This window comes from Dendronephthya gigantea, unplaced genomic scaffold (genome assembly GCF_004324835.1).
Source record: "Dendronephthya gigantea isolate DGI-Jeju-01 unplaced genomic scaffold, DenGig_1.0 000282F, whole genome shotgun sequence".
NCBI lineage: Eukaryota > Metazoa > Cnidaria > Anthozoa > Malacalcyonacea > Nephtheidae > Dendronephthya > Dendronephthya gigantea.
The window spans coordinates 1-22,414 of NW_021163292.1; the positions used below are offsets into that span (position 1 = coordinate 1).

At 36.8% G+C, this 22,414-nt stretch overlaps 3 protein-coding genes across 3 annotated transcripts; all 3 read right to left on the reverse strand.

The window, feature by feature from the left end:
- Nucleotides 1-411: 411 nt before the first annotated feature.
- On the reverse strand, nucleotides 412-2,270 carry LOC114541343 (putative ankyrin repeat protein RF_0381). Its single transcript, XM_028561280.1, has 4 exons — nucleotides 2,039-2,270; nucleotides 1,360-1,487; nucleotides 582-1,268; nucleotides 412-507 (listed from the first exon to the last, which is right to left on the reverse strand). The coding sequence occupies exons 1-4, from the start codon at nucleotides 2,268-2,270 to the stop codon at nucleotides 412-414; spliced, it is 1,143 nt and encodes a 380-aa protein (XP_028417081.1).
- Nucleotides 2,271-18,722: 16,452 nt separating this feature from the next.
- Nucleotides 18,723-19,944, reverse strand: LOC114541353. Its single transcript, XM_028561291.1, has 2 exons — nucleotides 19,726-19,944; nucleotides 18,723-19,055 (listed from the first exon to the last, which is right to left on the reverse strand). Exons 1-2 carry the CDS (start codon nucleotides 19,942-19,944, stop codon nucleotides 18,723-18,725), a joined length of 552 nt encoding a protein of 183 aa, XP_028417092.1.
- Nucleotides 19,945-20,002: 58 nt separating this feature from the next.
- Nucleotides 20,003-20,954, reverse strand: LOC114541354 (putative ankyrin repeat protein RF_0381). The gene is made up of 2 exons (XM_028561292.1): nucleotides 20,874-20,954; nucleotides 20,003-20,476 (listed from the first exon to the last, which is right to left on the reverse strand). Exons 1-2 carry the CDS (start codon nucleotides 20,952-20,954, stop codon nucleotides 20,075-20,077), a joined length of 483 nt encoding a protein of 160 aa, XP_028417093.1. The 3' UTR covers nucleotides 20,003-20,074.
- Between the last annotated feature and the right edge of the window lie 1,460 nt (nucleotides 20,955-22,414).

Consider the following 22,414-nt stretch of genomic DNA (forward strand, 5'->3'; position numbering starts at 1 on the left):
ATGTTCGATTAAACACTTTACAATGCCAGCTGAACCTTTCTCAACAGCGGTGTGCAGAACCGTCCACCCGCCAGCATTTTTTCTATTTAGATTAGCGCCATGTTGAACTAAATAATTAACAATGCCAGGCTCACCTCTTTCAATTGCAAAGTGCAAAATTGTCCACCGCGAGTATTCCTGTTATTCACATTAGCGCCATGTTCAACTAATATTTTACAGCGTCGAATTTATGTTCTTCAATAGCATACCGCAAAGCGGTCCACCCATCGCTATCCTTGCCATTAACATCTGCACCATTTTCAACTAAACATTTTACAATGTTTAGTTCACCTATTTCAACAGCATAGTGCAGCACTGTTAATCCGCAAACAGCCTTGTCATTTACCTTCGCGCCATGTTCGATTAAATACTTTATAATATCAGGTTTCCTTTTTTAACAGCGAAGCGCAAAACATTCCACCCCAGAATAGTTTTGCTATTTACATCAGCGCCGTGTTCAATAAATATCTTATAGTGTCAAATTCACTTCTTTCAACGGAGTAGTGGAGAACTGTCCACCCGCTTTTATTCTTGCTATTCACATCCGCACCATGTTCAACTAAATATTTAACAATATTAGGTTCACTCTTTTCAAAAGCATAGTGTAAAGCTGTCCGCCCATCATTATTCTTTCCATTCACATCAGCTCCATGCATGACTAAATAATCGATAATATGAGGTTCCCCTTTTTCAACAGCGCTGTACAGAATTGTCTTCCCACTAGCATTTTTGGCATTTACATCAGTACCATGTTCAACTAAAGATTTTACAATATCAATTTCACCTCCTTCAACAGCATAGTGCAAAATTGTGCACTCTTTATTATCCTCTCCACTTACATCAGCACCATGTTCGAGTAAATGTTTAACATTGCCAGGCACACCTTTTCTAACAGCATAGTGCAGAACTGTCCATCCGTCATTATCCTTGCAATTAACATCAGCACCATGTTCGATTAAATATTTAACAATCTCCGGTTCACGATGAGCGACTGCAGAGTGAAGAACTGGCCACCCGACGTTATCCTTGCTATTTGCATCTGCACCAAGTTCGACTAAACATTTTACGGTGTTAGTTTCACTATTTTCCACCGCGAAGTGTAGAGCTGTCCTCCCGTCATTATCCTTTCCATTTACATCAGCTCCATGCTCAACTAAATATTTAATAACATCAGTTTGCCCTTTTTTAACGGCACTGTACAGTACTGTCCTCCGACTGGCATCCTTTACCTTTAATTCAGTACTTTGTTCAACTAATCAGGTTCACCATAAACAGCTGCAGAGTGCAGAACCACCACCATTTTGTATCATTGTGGTTTACATGAGCACCGTTTTCAATAATACAGTTGTAAGGAGCTGTGTTCTGAACTGTCATTGCATTCCTGCTTTCGTTATTGGCAGACGCATCACGTTGAACCAATTTTTTTGCTTCTTGTTTCCCATCAATGCCTGTAAGAGATGATTTTACAGCTATAGCGATATATATGTATATATATATATATATATATATATATATATATATATATATATATATATATATATATATATATATATATATATATATATTATATATAATTATACAGATATACAAATATATAAGATTATACAAATATATAAATATCAATCACGTGAGCATTAAACATTGTTTATTTCGCTCATTTTTGTCTTGTTTCTTTATTATTATCAATATTGTTAACCTTACTGTTATATTGATGAAATTTTTAATAAAGATTTTGACGGATTTCCCATAAAATAACGTGACCGATAAAATGATTTTGGCATCAACGGTTCCTGGCTTAAATTTGAAGTGCATGTGTAAAATTACACTTGAAATAAGGACCCTTTGAACTTCTAGAATTTACCTAATTGATGACAACTAAATTCGAAAAATATCCAAAGGATGACATAAAGCAGGATTAAGTGCTTGTATAGGTGCTGTCCTATATAATTATATTTGAATGCCTCGAAATTTGCTACTTCCAACGAAAACTCAATCTTACCCGCAAGTGTCTCGTTTTCATTAATGCTTTTTTCTCCAAGTTGATGTTCGGTGGTGACATTTTGCTTATCTCTAGCAGTGTTAAGCAGCTCAGGGAAATTTTCCTCTTTTTCCGACGTCTTTAAACGATTATGCTTCGCATCGGTGGATAGCATGGCCGTATGCTTTGGTTTGGGTAAATTGACTACGACGTCTTCAATGAAGGTTCCAGTAATGTTTTCAGAATCTTGCATAGGTGTCGTCTCGAAGTAAACTGATATCGTTCAGAATATTTTTGGAACTTCCTTTTTTTCTTGAATAGAAAGAACAAAATAATTAATCCATGAACGGCTGACATCAATCGCAAAGTCCCCGGTCCTCACCTCCGTCAAACGTAGTAATCGTAAAATCGATAAACGAGTCTCGTAATATGTGGGACACCCTTTTTTTTATTTATAGAGTGGTAATTAAACTGTTATGCACTGCGGCCGCAGGAACGGCATCAGCGGATTCAGAATCTTTCTCTCTTATACCAAAATAATATCAAATAAATACACTAAACATGCACATTTTAGGAAAAATTTAGGAATGATGACCTATACTACGTTGGCAACGATGCTGACACATGTTTGCTTCGTCTACTCAGTCTAATTAATATGATAAACTCGATCAATCCGAACCGCTTTACAAACCTTTCCGCCCGTGTTACCGCACTGTATTACCATTTGCAAAGTCTTTGTAAAATGGGTTAGATTTAATAAACTTGATCAATCCGAACCGCTGGCTTGTCCTCTCGCACAGCTGGACTACACTCTTACCATTTTACAAGGCTTTGCATAAATTACTAGAGTCGGTTTAATCAACATGATCAATCGAAACAATTATACAAGCATCATCCTTCGCGGCTGCAATCCATTTTATTATTTGAAAGGAATTGTTTTGATCAACTGGAATAATTTGATGGGCGCGGTTTTACCATTTAAAATGGTAGTTTTTGACGTCATTCGCGTTCTATTTATACGACAGCAAATTTCAGGTTTTTACGTCATGCGTAGAACGTCGATAGCAATTCCGTAATAACATTTGTCCGTCAACCGTCGATAACATTTGGCCTCATAGAATTGTTTACAAACATAAAACAATAAACTATAACTCTCCTGACGAAGGCCCTCTGGTCGAAACGTCGAGAAGTGTTTTGTCTATTCTAGCCAGTTGTTATAACACATTTGATGCTAGGTTAACTTATTTGAAAGAGCGCTTCTATCGCATCAGTTATTGAATACTGAGATTCTGCACGCCTCACGAGAGTGAAATATTGATAAGCGTTTCCAAGACTAGCCAAATGCTCACAAGGCTAATGCTATTTTATAGTATACTATAATTATAGTTAAATGGACAACACAAATCACCAAATTTACGCCATGTTCGAATGCTTGTATGACAACAAGCATAAACAAAATGCCGTTGGAATTCTAACCATGCAGTTGGGCATACGTGCAACTTATAAAATTTATTTATTTATATAATTAGAGACAAAAATGGCAGTAAGCCAAACCTAAATCCGTTACGATTATTTGCTTGTTTCCTACCTTATTGCATTATATCGTGCCATACTCCATTGAGCAAAGAAACATTCTGATCCTCTTTCTCTATTTGAGTATAGGGTAGCCCAAATTATGGAACAAATTAGCCAAATAATGTTCCAGGCCGCCCTTTAATATCCTTGCATCAAGCAGTGAAACAATTGCAAAGTTATGGTACTATATTAGGCTTAATTATTCAGATATTTGGTTTGTCAGCTGCAGATGTCGCTCGTGTATTGTTTTGCATCCCAGGTGTCACAAAAAAGATCAATTTTTTATAATTAAATCAGTCATAATGGCGTGCCTAAAATGTTCTAACACAAATAGTTTTTATTAAAAACAGGACGCCTGTTCTGGCGTTTACTCTGGCGCACGTGCCAGTCTTTAATATAGAGCTTCTGAACATAAACAATACAGTTCATATTCGCATTTAGATGCCTTGCGAACCTAAATGTTTGATCGCGAAATTCAGAAGCACATCGTAGTTTAAAAAGTATAGAAGCTCAATAGTTCAAAAATGTAAATAAACCGCATGATACATTCGCTTTGTCTTACACTTTGCCTTGGGAATTCGCATTATATATAGTTATATTAAATTTTCAATGTACAAACTACGACGTGTCAACGCGTCCATACACGACCACATCATCTTGTTAAACGGCGAAATAGCAGCGATATTATTAAAATAGGACCAGAATCTACATGTATTAAATATAATCTAATCTACGGTTTATTTGTTCCTCTTGGAGGAATTGCCGTATCATGCGAGCGAAATCGAATCGCGCATCGGAAAATTAGCCAAAGATGTGCACCACAACTCTTGGGAGATAAGACCATGGGACGTAGATAAATACGGTCATCAACACATTTAAAATACTAGAATGTTTCGCGCCATTTCATACTTACGACGACGAAAACTAAAAACAAACAACAAAACAAAACCAGGGCGAATTTTTAACTCCGTCGCTGGCGCCGGAGTAAATAGGGCCTACCGAGTTTTCGTATTTCAAGTTGTCTGATCATAAAGGCACTTGTATGTATGTCGTGATGCGACGTAAATGATCCTCAATGAATTGATTTGTCATATTACTACAATGGATTATATCAATCATAAGATTTTTTAGCACTCCACACAATGTAGGATAGTTTCTAAAGGGCCGAAGGGTCTTAATTTCGGGTGGAATGTATAATTATGCGTGTCAAATTCAAAAAAACAATTGTACGGCTGTTGCAAAGTCCACGATGCTGCAGCTATCATGATAAAATGAGTATAGCATCGCTAAAGTGTAGGTCGATTCATGCCGTTTGCCGGGGGACCGATATATTTTTCTATATATACTTAATATATCAATATAATTAATATAATATAATATGAATATATAATAAAATATAAGTATAATAAATTAAGTAACTTAATATACTAAATTTACTCAAATAAACAGAAAAAAAGTATTTATAAACAAGAAGTAATCGAAGATCACGGGGAATGAAGTCTTTGATGCTAAAAATGTTTTCCATAGCCATCTTGTGTGAAGTAAGACTAGCCAGGGCTGTTCAGTGAGTTTGAAAGTAGTCTCCTGTGTATACACACAGTTCTTCAGCTTATATAACTAAGTAACGCTTGGCAAAGGTTTCAATTGCAAAGCGCGCGGCGGTAATGTTTTGTAGGTTATTCAATTTTGTTTCAAATTTTAGGCAAGAATATTATGCTGTATTCTTCTTGAGTCATGTCGCGCGGCAAGAAAGAGTTTCCATATTTCCCCGACGAAAGCAGTCGAAAAGATTAATGAAAACAGCACAAAAACGCTTCATTGAAAAGCAAAACTGTCTAACTTGATAACCATATGATAGCAACGATGAAACAAAGGTACAAGATCACAAGAATTCATTTCTATCTTTTCTGATCCCAACGTCAATTCCAAACTCAGAAAACTTAGTGATGTTCTCTACTACCTTGGCTGTCCATGCTCCAGTTAGAGAAGTTAAGATTCGACGATTACTGCTAACGTTATAAAACAATTAAATTATCCACAGGGACCAGCTAAACCGTCGATACAAACAGACTCGAGAGATGGAGGGCTGGATGGACTTTAAAACAGCCCAAAAATCAAACAAACCCATCTAAAAAGTCGCAGAGAAGGACTATACGTCCGCATTGTAGTAAACACACATAAAGATAAAGTGGATCACTTTGGACAGTATACTATATATAATTCATAGCCGCATTCCGGGTAAAGACAAAACAATCCTAATATACAGCAAAAACCAGGAAGAGGTTGGCAACAATTTCAACTGTTTTCTCCATGCAGTCAGTAGGGATAACAGCTGCCGAAACAGCTACGCAGCTTGGCTTAGATAACAACATCAATTATTTATCCAGTAAGCCGGCTTGTGAAACCAAGAGTCGACCATGCCCGACCGAAGAGTCATTTCACTTCATACCAGTTACTTGTGCGGAAATTAAACGCATAATAAACATAAAATCAATATGAGGACTATTATATCAAAGATTGCCTCCAAGTTATCTTAGGCCCAATTGACATGCAGATATTATCAACTGTTCATTTACAAGCAATACGTTTCTAAAACCTTGGAAAATACCAGAAATTATACAAGTATTAAAAGAAAGGGATCATGAAATAGCTTCCAACAACCGTCCCCTCTCAATAGTCAATGTAATCTCCAAGATATGTGAGAAAGCGGCATTAAAACAATTCATGCCCTTTTTTGTACCGGACAGGCCACCTTAAGGCACACCAGAGCGGAAACAAAAAGTACCATTCTACTGAAACCCTCGATATATATTAGTAAGCGATTTTTTCCTGAATGCTATGAATAACAAAGAGCTATCTGTCCTTATGCTCTACCTCTCTTATTAGAAGCTATCTCTCTGGCAGAAAGCAGTACGTTCGCATTGGCACTTCAGTATCCGAAACCCTATTAATCACTTACGCAGTCCCACAAGGGGCAATATTGTCGCCTCTGCTGCTCTGCATTTATATAAACGACCTTCCATTAACAGCACTGAAAACAGCTAAGCTAGAATTATTTCTAGATCATTCGAAATTATTCATATCATTTCCAATCACGAACATAATTGATGGCAAAAGCAACATAGAAGAGAATCTTAAGAGGGTTGCAGCATGGTGCTTCATAAACTAACTAGTGCTAATTAATCCTGAAAAGCCAAAATTAATGCCAGTAATTATATAGGCAATCAACAGGTAATCGGAAACCTCACTGACGGGCTGGTTATCGCATTCCTGGGAAAGCAGATCACACCTGTCCCCTACGCCAAGAACTTGGGCTATTCATGGATAGTTATTTAAGTTATGATCATCACATACAGCACGTCATGTCATCTTCATGGCAAAACTATGGCAAATAAATAGAGCAAAGGACAGCTTCAATAGCGAAACCGTCAACACGATTGCCAATGCCCTAGTGATGAGTAAATTGTATTATATACTGCTCTACAGTGTGGTCTAATACATCGGCAATTATAAAAAAACTTGAAACAGTACAAGTGATTACAAATACATGAACGAACTTAATTGCACCACCGTACTTATGCGACCATTTTTTAAAACGGAATGAAGTTCACAACATGAACACCGGCCCGGAATAAAGACGAACTCGTGCAACATTCCCCCCTGTAAAACAACATCAGTTCAAAGAAGTTTTTGCTATAGAGCAACAAAAATTTGGAATATGTTGGACAAAGATTTAAAAAAGCTTTTAGAACATTTAAGAAGCACTTAAATAAATATATGTTAGCAAATAATGTTACCGGAAACTCAATTTCTTAATTAAAAGTATTAAAATATACCTTTGTATGTATTAATTGCTTCTATTTGTAAATATATTCATTTAAATGTAGTATAGCCAAAAACGTAATAGTATAGATAAAAATATAATTTTTATTATTTGTTTGTACATACTTAAAAGCCCTATAGGGAGTATGTAATATGTATAATTTATATTATATTACGTTACGTTAAAATAACCATATTTGAGCCGAAAGTGTTTATTTTCCCCGTGCGTAACACAAAATGATATGTACAAATTTGCGATCTTTTCAGGACTGTAAACAAGCTTTGCAGTTTTACTCATTCTAAGACGCTCTTTCTAGCTGTTGCGTCGGATTTCGTTTTCGTTCTTCCTGCTTAGACCAAAATTTAGTCCATAGCTGGAATCGTCCATTGCAAGGAACTCATGGAGGCTCTTACGATAATAATGTTAGGACTGTTATAAAACTGTTTTTTGTTAATTTTCTGTTTTATGCCGTATATACTTTTTTACTACATTGTCGTGAGTGGAACATGATTATGAGTAACCTCGTGCAGCAGTAGTTTTACATGCAAATGGTTTGAAATTAGTTATGTTCAGTGGAATATGTTTGGTCAAAATAAAAAAAACATCGAGTAATAAAAGTATTAATATTTCCTAGTAACCCTTAAATTGAGAGGCATTGAGGCCATTTAAAGGCTTATATAATTATTTCAAAATTTTCCCGGGAAGTCATAGCATAAGTCTTTCCCCTTAGCAAGCTCGCAGCTAAGCACCTCTCCAGAGCCCAGCAATACGAAAAACGCTATTCAGTCCCGGTAGTAATTTATTCCGCCTAACCTTGAATCCGCCGACGACTAACCACAAATTACTAAAGAGTTCCTGTTCTTGTTTAATCTTCACTTGTTCACCCGCTGACAAAATTACATAACAAATGAAGCGTTTGATTCTAATGCGATTTTCTCGGCGTACATTTTGTGTTTGCCGGTGAAAAATACATCATTCAAAAGCTCATAACGTTGGCTACCCATTAAAGAAAATATTTCCAATTTAAAGGCAATTTTGCGACGAAAAAATGCATAAATTTGCATAAATTACATTGAAACACTTGAGATAATTTTCGAATGTTGCCTAGTTACGGCTAAACAATGTGAATTGTCACAGTATCGTTTCGATGAAAAGTTACTTTGTTATATTGGGATAATTTCTGCAAAGTTTCAGGGTAATTGATAAAAAGCATGTATTTTTTTATAATTTTGGAATTTTACACCTCAGAAAGGCTAAAACCTGGTTATCGGACACATTTGCATAGGTTCAATTTTGAAACTATGCCACAATTCAGTGGCGTAGCCAGAACGATAATTGGGGGGGGGCCCATATTCATATGTTCGTGATACGCAGGATTAATTTATTTTCATATCAATTGTCTTTACAGTCTGTTAACATGAATATATGAATATGGGCCCCCCCAATTATCGTCCTGGCTACGCCACAATTTTGAAACTATGCAACAGTCATATATTTATGTATATTACATACAGTAGTGGTGGTAATAATCTTTCAGAATTTAACTTTTTCCACATATTTCTGCAATCCACAGCCTGTTCATACTTAGAAGTTCGAAACTAACCAATGCCCAACTTTGGCAAATCATTTCCTATACCACAAACCAGTATGTTACTGCCCACATTCTTATATATAAGTGGTATTTTTATCGTCTGCACATTGAAAGAAAAGTTTTTAAACTCCTTTAGCTTGCAATCTTACAAACAAGCACACTCAAACACAGCGCTAAGATTGTAGATGTAGCGAAGCATTCATAATTCAAATAATAGACAGACTTTGTACACAGAGTAGAAAAACCTTTATTGAAAATAAAATGCATGTATTTATATCAAACAGAGCTCATCACAAATGAAAAAACATATGTTTGAAAGAAATGTATGTCATCTACTGCAATATTCTGGTAAGGTTGGCACAATAGATGGCATCTTTCCTTGAATGATGCAAGGAACTCATCAAGCGCAGTTTATCACCGGGGTCTCATAAGCAAGGTCTACCACATGCAGAAATGCCATAAGGGCTTCATAACAGATATGTGTAAGTATTTTCCTAGCCCAAAGACCATGATAAAGGGACTTTTTGCTCCAATACTTTCCCACTGGAGAATCAACACGAACCAAACGAAAATATATTAAAGTTGCAATCAACTTATTGATTTCCTCTTCATTCGTAGCTTCCCAGCTTCCTTCAGTGGTAAGATATGTTTAAAGGCCCCCACCTAAAATCTTCATGTAGGCATAGCTGTTGGTGTGGGCTACAACAGATTTTATCATCTCAGAGGTAATGAAAACTTGAAAAAATTCCAAGGGAGTTGTCATGCCTCCTCTCAGGACAGGGCTTACAAAATGAATTCCTTAGAGCTGCCTTGGTTTGAAAGCAGGGGTGTTATTTTAACATCTGCATGACTACATGATTTATAGTCTGGTGCAATCTCAATCCTGCCACCCCTAGCCCTCCCTCAAGGTTCCCTGGCTCTCCCTCTGGGTTCCCTAGCCCTCCCTCTAGGTTCCCTAGCCCTCCCTCTAGGTTCCATGGCTCTCCCTCTGGGTTCTCTAGCTCTCCCTCTAGATAGGTTTCCCAGCCAAAGAACTTGTACTCTTTCTCTCTCCAACCCTACCACCTCTGCCCCTAATGGTAGATGCAACCATAGGAGGGTCAGCTTTCTGCTGCCAAATAGGGGATCGGCTCCTCACACTAGCACCCTCTCCTAAATCACTACCCCCCCTCTCCTCAACATCATCTTCTTAATTCATTATCTTGATCTTCTTCACTCTGCTCATTACGAAATCAGAATAAGAACGTCAGCATACATTCCCATAGTATTATTTTACTGTAATTGAGACAAAAATGCAAAATTTAAATGCCTGAACCATGTGGCTATTCCACGTGCAATGCGTCAGGCTGATACATTTTGAGATCGGTTCAAACATTTGATATGTGTGGCAATATATCACCAAATTCTTAAAATTTACCATTTTTTAGGAATTATGTATACATTTGACATAGTTGTAATTAGATATTTCATTTTAGGCAGAATTCTCATGAGCTATAAAGGTCAACATTTCAGTTGCGTCGTATGTAAATTTTCTCCTTCAACCATGACGCGACAACATCTGTCACAAAAAATATGTATATACTTGCCTTTGATCACTTTCCGAGTCAGTTAAAAGATGGCTTAGGTCATCCTCTTCGTCACTATAGACAGGCCTTTCTCGTTAGCATTCGGTTGTTCTTCAAATAAACGCTCAAAAACTTCGTCAATCGACAGTGCCATGTTCGCAATTGCAAAACAACAACAATAGCAGGGCGTCAGAGCTTGCGCGCGTCACTCATAGCCATTGTGGGCTGGGATCTTGCTGTAAACCAATAAAATTCACGATTCTAGAGCATTATGTAATGTAGAATCGATTGTTGAAGCTCTGAGGTCTCTACGGATAAAGGAACTCGGAGATTTTAGCACGTAAAGTTTACCGGAGGATATCGATTGTGTCCCGAAGTCGATACCTTTCCGAATATGCCCATAAACGTTGTTTGTTTATTACACGACCTTGCACAATTTCATATATATAGATGCATTATTATACAAAGATTCGAGTGGTGGTATTTCTGTGTCCATATTTTAAATTTGCGCAAAGATATAGCTATGCAAACTCGCAGGGGTGATTGTTATGATCAACATCCGGTATGATATTTCGAAAATGCCTATTTCCCTGTTTTAAAAGACAATAACTCAATATACCTCAAATGTAAACAAACGAAATTTGGTGTATTCATTATTTTAACATTAATTTTTTGGCATAACAGACATGTTTTTGTCCACATAGAGCAATCACGGACAAATATATGGCCAATTAAACTCGTAGACTGTTTTCAGTCTACGCGCCGGAAAGGAAAATGTCCTGAAAGGACGAATTCACAAATGCTAACCTATTTCATCGAATATTTTTTAAACCGAAGAGGTTGGCATGAGAACTGTAAATGCATATTGTAAATATGACTAAATGAAGTCGGCACTGATATGTAATTTTACTAATAATGTAAATTAGCCGTTTAGACTGATTATAGGAACCATCCAATATATAAGTCATTTATAATATGCATAGCCATGCATAGGTAATTGCATGATTTCCCAAGCTAGATCAGTAATCTTCAAAGCTTGAGTGAATCGATTCAACCTCAATTGTTCGTGAACCCGAAGTGTATAACCGAAAGAGAAATTCCTTAAATCCGCCTATAAGATGACTTGTTGCCTCATCGGCCATGTTGCTCGACGGCTATTTTTATTTATTTTATCTATATTATCACCGTATAATGTATCGATCATAGATTGACATCACCAGACAACGAGAATTATAATTATTTGAAACCATGTATTTTATGGAAAACACTGTATTATATTGAAGTATTATATTTGTGAGTTGAGTTATTATATATCAGCTAGAATATATGATATGTATTAGAATGACTATTATATTTGTAACAAAACATAATCGAATTCCCTACATGAATTAAAATGTGGTCTTTCACATTATACTCTCACAATGCGACATGCATTTTCAAGTACTGAATATCGAAATCCCTATTTCTGGCTGTACGGAAGGTAGAGACTGATCATGCAATGCTTTACAGGAGAAGACAAGGTTAGCTAAGGTCACTATTTTTATTTCCCAATCTATTATATGAAATAAAGTCTGTACGAAACAAAAAGCATACACTGTTCACGACATAAGACTATACGACGACGCGGTACTAATTTCAAATCCATCTTTCTGATGTGGCAGAGCTTATGTTCACATGCACAAGCAAGCTGACTAAAACTACGACTACAAATACAAAATACTGCACTATAATATTATCATCCTTGATGTGATTTACATCTATATCATACCTTTTTGCGTTATATCTTGCTACATCCGCTTTTAGACGACCTCAAAAAATCTCAGTACTACATTCGTAATGCCTATACTCCACCATTATTATAGTCGTAATGCCTATATACTACACCACTTGGATAAACATCGTTCCCGAGCCGATCTGGCTACTAATTCCGCCCGGAGATTACGAATTAGGCGCATGGTTTGTGATTTTATGTCATTGGACGCAATCTCGTTCCCCGAGCCCGCGATTCCTTTGGGATAGTCGAAATTAGAAATTATTCTGATTGGTCCTTCACGCCGTTTCAATTTGAAAATACAAAAAAAACGTTACAAACCGGAAGCCAGGATTTCTGCCCCCGGTTTAGATTATCTCAGAGGTTTATTTTCTCAACAAGGGAATTGCGGGCTCGAGGAACGAGGTTGTCATGAACGTTGGATATGGCGTTTTATTTTTACCAAAATTCACATATCATCAACATAAAAGTTTTCATTCGCAATATTATTATTAGCGTTATCAGAATTAACCTTTGCAGAGCCGGATGTTGATGTTTATAAAAGTTAAGAATTAGTGGTGTAAATTATTTGTCATGCCTGGTGCTTTGGTTGTCAATTATTAAGATGAGAAATCAGATTGAATTTTGGCACCGTAATTAATTTATGATCATCGTTTTTATCAAGCTTTTTGCGTCTCAAATTTGAATCAAGACTTTATTTATTTAAATAATTAATCTTTCTGCAGGTATTCTCAAAGATAAGCACCCTCGTCGTGATGTCACTTGTCATTATAATTAATATTGATATAATCATTAAGAGGAATTAAAACATGATAAATAAATTTTTATTAGTTTGCTTTTAACAACTTGAACGATCCTGGCTATCCTAATAATAACTATATCCTATTTCATTTCATAAGATTTGAATAATTTAGGACAATAAGTATTTATTCCAATGAAAAGACTTACACCTCATATATTCATGAGAATTACCTGTTATTAAGAAGTTATCAATATGTAAAATTTGTAAAATCGGCAATCCATGTGCGTTGGCAATCTGGAGCCAGTTGTTCAAAAGCCGGTTATATACTTTAACTCTGGGTTAACTCAAATTTTTGCATCATTTTTTTTATCATTCGCTTATGAAGTTGAACATGTTTTTTAATAAATATTTTGTGGGTGAATAGAAGACTTGAAACAAACAGCGGTGAAGAAACATATAAACCAAAACAGTGACGAAAATTTAACCCAGCGTTAGCCCTAACCTAGCTAGCATTGAACAGCCGGCCCCAGCAATTTAAACTGTGATTTAGCTTGTGATATTTGTATTGGCTGTATATATATATATATATATATATATATATATATATATATATATATATATATATATATATATATATATATATATATATACATATATATATACACCCGTTTGCAAAAACGTTGGCCGCAGATAGATATATAGATAGATACCCGAAATCTAATTAGAATTGCATATGTTGTGTAATATGATTGAAATCCCATGCAAATGTATTCCTATGCAATTCTAATTAGACTGCGAGTATCTATCTATCTATCTATCTGCGGCCAACGTTTTTGCAAATGGGTGTATATATATATACATATATAATTATATATATATATATATATATATATATATATATATATATATATACACCCATTTGCAAAAACGTTGGCCGCAGATAGATAGATAGATAGATACTCGCAGTGTAATTAGAATTGCATATATATATATTATATATATATATATATATATATATATATATATATATATATATATATATATATATAAATATATACAGTAGGAGGCAAAAGTTTGAGTCCAGTCGTTGTAGAATTCCAGTATTAAATCCTGGCAGCGTATTCGAGTTAAGACATGCGTGCTAGTGTTTCAGTACTGTAAACTATATTAATTGCACACTGTTTTGGTCCTAATGATCTAAATTATAACAAAATAAAGTTCTCATTCCTTTACACTGCCCAAGATGGGTGGGAAAAAGGGCAAAGTGATGGTGCACAAGGACAAATAGTTGCATTAAGTATTGAAGGATTCTTTCCTCGTAAGGTCGCAGAAAAAGTGAGAATTTAAAAGGTTGTATGCAACTAACCTTGGACGGTTCGAAGAAACTAAATCCTACTCAAGCAAACTTTTAGCTGCTTTGGTCATGCTCGGTTTGGCAATATTGAAAGATATAATAGGATCCTAATTAAAGAAAAGTATCATCCAATTCTTCAAGGACATGGAATTTCATCTGGTACAAAGATGATCGCACGTCTAACTACATGATAATCACCCTAAGCACATGCACATCTTCTATGTGCCAGAAATCTTTTAGAAGCAAACTCATTCTGGTGATCTCGTTGTCATGGCTTTCCACCTCATATTCCAGATCTAAAACCTATGGAGCACTTGTAGAACCGTTTTAACCGGAAGAGGGCGAGGCACAGACCCGCCAGCCAGGCTGACTTGAGGCAGTGGTCAACGAATGCTGGCAAGGTATTGAACGTGTGACATTAAAAAACCTATGGAATCTATGCGAGCAAGAATAAAGGTCATTTCAAGAGCAAAAAGAGGGAACTAAGCAATGACATGTAAATGCATGTTTGCACATTAAAATACGTAAAAATGAATATCATAACATCTCATAGTTGTTGTACAGCATGTATTTTTCTGTTTACTTATTTACTTTTTTCTAGTTCACTTATCGGTAAGGTTTTCTGTAGGATATTAATATATGCTGCTAAAACAATGAAATACAGTCACTGGACTCAAACTTTTGCCTCCTACTGCCAAAGTCTGAAAATCTGATTCATCGATTGCAGTTAAAAAATGTTGAAGTCAGTAAGCAGCTTGCCCACAATAAGCATCTTCGAGATCTTGATGAGTCAAAGTCTGTGGTTTCACTCTGGAAAAATGTAAAGAAGAACTTGGGCGACGATACAGTAGAGTAAATTTATACAAGGTATAATTCCATACATACTGATTCAGACAATTCTCAGTTACTTTGGGACCATTCCTGTTTCTTTCTTTCAAATTTAGTTGCAAATAATTTGATGATGATGCAGAAATACTTGTACAAGACAATACTGTGCAAGCTAGCCCTGTTCAAGCAGACCCTTTTGAAACAGATCCTTTTCTAGCCAGTCAAGTCCGAAATTATCCTTTTCAAGTTAGTCTTTTCAACATTAATGTGGTTCAAGCTGAGCATACCTTAGCTAATTCAAAGGAAGTAACTCTTGAAGCTAACCCAAAGGGAGATGACCTATTTCAGACTGATGCATTCCCGATTCGGTTTGCCCAAATTGATCATGAATAATCTGAAGATGAAGAAAAAAAGTATGTATACATCCGACTTTTTCTTCTCTTTTTATTTACATAAAAGAATTGCATGATGATTATGTTTCAGGTGTTACTGAACCACTGTTAATTGAAACAGAACCAGAGGCAGTATATATTGTGCAATCAGCCCAAAAGCCTATGCCTGAAGACCAATTCGATAGGTTAGATCTAGTGATTGACCGCTCCACCTTACTAAAGGACATGATAACAGCGTCATTCGGATCCAACCATATTAGAAGTTTTAAATTTTTCAAAGTTGTTGATGCGCGCGGTGTTATACAGGAAGGTGAGGGAAGGGGTATCGTTCGGGAAGTTCTAACTGAGTTTTGGCACCTTTCTATCAGTCTCTAACCGTCGAAGTATCTACCAAGGTCCCAGTAATCCGTCACGATTATTAAAGGCATCAGTGGAAAGCTATGGCCAAGATTTTATTGTATGGCTACTGTAAAGAAAGAGTGTATCCATATCCTATTCCACTGTCTTCAGCGTTTGTTGGTGCATTATTTTAATTTGTGTGCTTGTCTTCAATTTGCATGCGTTTTTATTCGTGTTATTTTAATAATACGCCAATTGAATTTGTTTGCGTGTATATGTATTGCACGGCTTTGCACGGCTCTCTGCACCGGCTCGGCGAAAACGTACTTGAGTGCGATATCAATGACATACAATCAAAAGTGGTTATTCATAACGGAAATAAGGAACCTCGTTAATAGGATCTCTAGATTTTTGTTTTGTAACAATTTACTATGAATTTTATTGACCATTGATTTTTTAATCGGACGTGGACGTAAAAAAGGTGTTGGTCATGAGGGTTTCAACTGTGAAAATGGGACTACCTAAAATTGTTGATTCAGAAAAGAGTCTAGAGTTTTAGTACATGAAATTTTACATGTTACGATTAATGCAATCATGCAAGGGACCGTAAAAAGCAACAAATTTATATCCAAAAGGAGCATGAACACAAAATGCAGTGCTTTGCTATTAATTAACTATAGTTCTTACATTCTATTTTTGCCACCACTGTTCAAAACAGAGTGTATAGCATTCAGGAACTACGCTGAAATTGGATCCCATTATTTTACATCAATGGCGCTGTAGGTGTATGTGTGTGTAGAGGGAGGTGTTATTATTTTTCTCGAATATCTAACAAGCGGGTGGTCATAGATTTTTCGGAGGGAACAGAACTCTTTATTTAGTTGTTGATGGAAATTTGCCAATCACCCCTTATCATATTAAATGGTCACATAAGACAATACGTGGAAGATAATTACTCGTTTTTGAAACTTTTTAGACTACTTCAAGTGAAACCTTCAACGCAGCGAAAACAGTAAGTTACAAGTTAAATTTGCGGAAAAACTGTTTGGCCAAAGAAACTATTCTTCTCATGTTTGGAACGAAAGTACAAAATTACTGAAATCCCTCCAGTGCTCCACCCGCGAAAAAGATAATTGTTCCGAAATTTATCGCGCAGAAACAAAACCGCAGAATGAAGAAAAATAGAAAGATTCAGAATTAGAAACTATCCCGTGAAACCAAGTAGCTGGATAACATTCTTTAATTTCTTTTATCGGTCCCTTTCATTAGCTTCATATCTAAAAGGTACTTTGTCACGACGAGCTCTGTTTTCTGCGCTCTAGATCTCGTACAAAAAACCACTCACAGAGTTGAAATAATTTTGGCAATGTGCGCAATTGTATAACGCACATGCCGATTTATTAATTTCTAATTAACAACAAATTAATCATTAATCAACAAACAATAAATTCAATTACTAAGTAGTTCGCACAGACAGGGTGGGCTAATTTAAACGCCCAACCGAATATACTAGTATGCAATGACATTAAGCTCGCGTGAGAAAACGGGAAGGAGGGCGGGTCAAATTCGCGGGTCGAATTCGATCTGTAGTGACCTTGTCGAAGCGAAGAACAGAATGGATTAAGAGCACATTCTGCTCTTGATATATGCAGACCCTCATCTCCGCTCTCCAGGGACATTACTCATGCGTCAAACTAAAATATTTAATCTACTTTAAGTCTCAAGTGCAGGAAGCAATAAATTCTTTATTTTATACCAATATTTCCTTTGTTGAGTACAGTAGCTTAATTGCAAAAGTTTGCGGAAGAATGATTTTCGCTATTAATTTATATAGATATCAGACGTAGTGAACAGTGAATAATATAAATTGTACCAACCAAACAACTATGAATTATTTTTACATAGCTACAGATACATAGCTATAGACATGAACTCTTTCGGGAGACGTAAAACGTTTCCCGAGCTAGAATAGTGAAGGGCAACGTTTTTTCGTTTTTACGGATAAAACCGAAATTTATTATTTTCGGGTCCGTTCAAAGTTTAAATTAATCTGAAAAATTCTAATGGCGAATGACAGTCGTCGAATACAACGATAATGAATTAGAATCGTTTCTTGCTGTCGCATATCGTCGCCACGAACTCTATTTTACGCAAGATATTAAGAAAACGTTTTGACTAAGACGTAAATTTGGGCAACGTCATCGTCGTCATGAGTAATCGCATTACATTCTAGCTCATACCAGGCGAAAAAATCTCACTCAAATAAGGACCATTTAAAGCATCGGTGGCATAAGGTCTTTCATCAATCTTATGCTTGATTAGCCAGGAGACAAACTTCCGAGCCTTGCGCTCACTAAGTTTCTTCAAATTCACAGGTTTCTCCCTCGCAATATTTCTCATTCGATCATCTGTACCGCCAAAAGGATGTTGACCTTTAGTTAAGATGAAGAAGAAAATCATACCCGCTACATAGACATCCGACTGTTTTTTGAAGGGACCTTTTTCTTCTCTTCTTCTCGCTTCAATTACTTCTGGAGGGACCCAGCCGATAGAACCATTCGCACCTGTTTCAACACCTGATTCTTCCTCCTTTAAAACGCGGCTTATTCCAAAGTCCGCCAATTTCATGCATCCTTCGATATCAACCAAGACGTTTGATGGTTTAAGATCTCTATGCAGAATCCTTTTGCATGGAGAAATTCAAGGCCGGATAGAATTTCCTTAATCATTCGTTGCCCATGTTGTTGAAGATGTTCAATACTGGAAGAATCAACAAGCTTTTCCAAGCTTTCTTACAGAGGTCAATAACGAGATACATGAAGTTTCCGTCGTTGTAAAAACCTCGATAGCTTACTACAAATGGAGATTTTTCTGTTTCAAGGAGACTCAGGATTTCCTTTTCGTTTTCAGCGGTTCTTTCGCACCTCTGCACTGGCATTCGCTTAACAGCGACTTCGCTTTCATCAGCCATAAGACCGACATAAACGCATGAACCACAGGAACCGTCGCCAATTTTAAATACCTTATCCGCAACAAATGCCCGTATCGGTACTGCACTCTGAAAAACAATAGATGAATATAGTTTTATTTTGAGCAAAGGAAAGAAAGAAGTTCTCCACATAAAATACGCAATGATCTATGGGCAATACAAACAAAATACGATTTTTCCAAAATTTTATGTTCCATAAATTTTATGTTCCATTGTTGGTATGTGAATGGAAGTTTAATTTTTGAACTAGACCGGAATTTTGCGACTTTGTTGAGAGAGATGCTTTTGCCAGTTGTTTACGCCTTTTGTAACGATAAGCGCTAAAATGGCAAAATCTTCGCCAAGGCAAAGAGATCGGCTATAAAACAAAACATATATATGAAGAGAGACAATATCTAAGGTAATAACTCGTATGTTTGGCAAACAGTGGTGACGAATGGCGCCTGAAATGGAATTTAATGAGAGAACATGTTTTATATTACCCGGTTCGGACAAGGCAACAAACACTGGCGTAGCCAGCATCGATAATTGGGGGGGGGTCCATATTCATATATTCATGTAAACAGACTGTAAAGACAATTGATTTGAAAAGAAATTAACCCTGCGTATCACGAATATATGAATATGGACCCCCCAATTATCGTTCTGGCTACGCCGTTGGCAACAAAGTAATCTATCTGTTGCTTTTGATGAAAGCTAATTATTAGGTATTAACAGAATCACTGCTATCGCCTCTTACTGTTTCCAGCTGGTTGCAATTCCTTGTTTTCAACGCCTGCAATTTTTCGTGATGTTTTACGGACATTTTCAGAAGTTTGGTCATTTCATTGCGACCAAAAAGAATACTCCACTGTAAAAGACTAATTAGAGTTCCTTCAACAAGAAATGTTCTGGGATTCCTCACAGGGATTTTCTTTTTTAATAAAATTTCAACTAAGTTGACTGAATTGTTAGCCATTTCAAGGTTCGTCACTCAGCTTTTTTTAGAGAATAAATTTTGAACTGTTACGTTAAACGCTTTAGAGTGACAAGTACGCTACTTGCAATAGCAGTGTGCAAAACTGTCTGCCCATGAATATTCCTAGCGTCTAAATCAGCACCATGTTCGAGAAATATTTTACAAGTTCAAGTTCACCTTTTTCAACAGCGATATGTAAAGCTGCCCTTTTATCACACGTATTGCTGTTGACATCAGCACTACGTTCGATTAAGTGTTTCACAATGTCAAGTGCGCCTCCATCAACAGCAGAGTGCAGAACTGACCACCCGTTAGTAGTTCGGTCATTTACACCAGCCCCTTTTTCGACCAAATAGTTTACGATGTCCAGCTTACCTCTTTCACTACCAGAGTGTAGGGCTGTCCACCCGTCATTATCTTTGCCATTCACATCAGCACCATTTTCAACTAAATATTTCACCATGTCAAGTTCACCTTTTTCAGCAGCAAAACGCAGAACTGTCTGTCCTTCAGGGTTTTTTTCTTCCTTACATCAGCGCCATGTTCACTAGGTATTTACGATGATTAGTACGCCTCTTTAGCAGCTGAATGCAGAATTGTCGTCCCATCAATACTCGTGCGATTAACATCAGCCCCGTGTTCTACCAAATATTTCACAGCCTCAAGGTGTACCTACTTCCGCAGCAGAGTGCAGCACTGTCCTTTTGTCAGTAGCCATGCCATTCACATCAGCACCATGCTGCACTAAATATTTTACAATTTCAGTTTCACCCTTGCGACAGCAAAGTGCAAAACTGTCTTCCTTTAGTAGCTATGCCATTCACGTTAGCACCATGTTCGACTAAATATTTTACAATATCAGGTCCACCCTTTCAACAGCAAAGTAAAGAATGTTTTACCGCGAGCAGACACGCCATTCACATCAGCACCTGTTCAACTAAATATTTTACAATATCTGGTTCAGCTCCATCAACAGCAGCGTGAAGAACTGTCCAACCCTCAGACGTCATGCATTCACATCAGCTCCGTGTTCCACGAAATATTTTAAAATGCCAATTTCACCTTTCTTAGCAGCAGTGTGCAAAACGGTCCAACCCTCACTAGTCTTGCTTTTTACATCAGAACCATGTTCAATTAAATATTTACAATGTCAAGTCGCCTTTTTCAGCAGCTGTGTTCAGAACAGTCCGTCCATCAGTAGTCTTGCATTAACATCAGCTCCATGTTCTACTAAATATCTTATATTGTCAAATCTACCTTTTCAGCAGCAACATGTAGAATGTCATCCCGTCACCATCACACTATTTACATATGCTCCACGTTCGACCAAAATTTTACAATCTTAGGTTCATCTTTTTCGGCAGCAAAGTGCAAAGCAGTCATCCCCTCAGAATTCTCCTCATGTACATTTGCACCACGTTCGATTAAATATTTCACAACATCAGGATCAACATTCAAATTAACAGCCGAGTGCAGAACTGTCCACCCAAAAGTACTCCGGCCTGTCACGTTTGCACCTTGTTCGACTAAATTTTACAACGTCAAGTCCACAACTGCTAGCAGCAGAGTGCAGTACTGACCACCTTTTACGAGTCTCTGTATTTACCGCAGCACCACGTTGCACTAAATATTTAACAGTCTCCGGTTCACCTACTTCAGCAGCAGAGTGTAGACTGTCTTGCCGTCGATGGTCACGCCATTCACATCAGCACCATGTTGACCAAATATTTACAATTTCAAGTTTACATCCTTCAGCAGCAGAGTGCAGAGCAGTTTTACCATCAATAGTCATGCCATTCACATCAGCACCATGTTCGACAAGGTATTTCACAATGTTAGGTTCACTTCCTTCGGCAGCAGAGTGAAGAATTGTCCGTTTCCCAGCAGTCCTGCTATTTACGTCAGCGCCATTTTCCACTAGAGATTTTAAGTGTCAAGTTCACCTCGTTTCACAGCAGAATTCAAAACTGTCCACCTTTCAGTGACTTCAGTAGTTTTGCTTTCAGCATTAGCAACAATTGGTAGCAGATCTGCCATCCTGTGATATTTCTTGGTGTTTGCAACAACCCAATCTTGAACTTGATTTTCTTAGCTACTTCTTTGTTTGTATCAAGACCTGTAATTAAGCATATTACTGATACATAAAGTGGTGACCAAAAGTCTGAGTCTAGTCGACAATTTTTCTTATATTACGATAATTTACAATAACGATATCGTGTGAGTTGATATGAACTTGCGCATTTTATAATAGTAATGCATCCTATATAGATTTCCGTTAATTCTCGTGGTATTTTAGTTGAATAAGAGATGCGGACCAAAGATAGCAAAAGAGGGCCAACAATGTTGGGATGTCTCGAAATATTGCGGGAAATGGAATGATAAACCAACTTACGATCTGGCAACAAGAAGGAAATAAATCACCACTGCTAAAAGGAGCATACCAAAATTAGTTTAATCGCCGCGTTTGGCG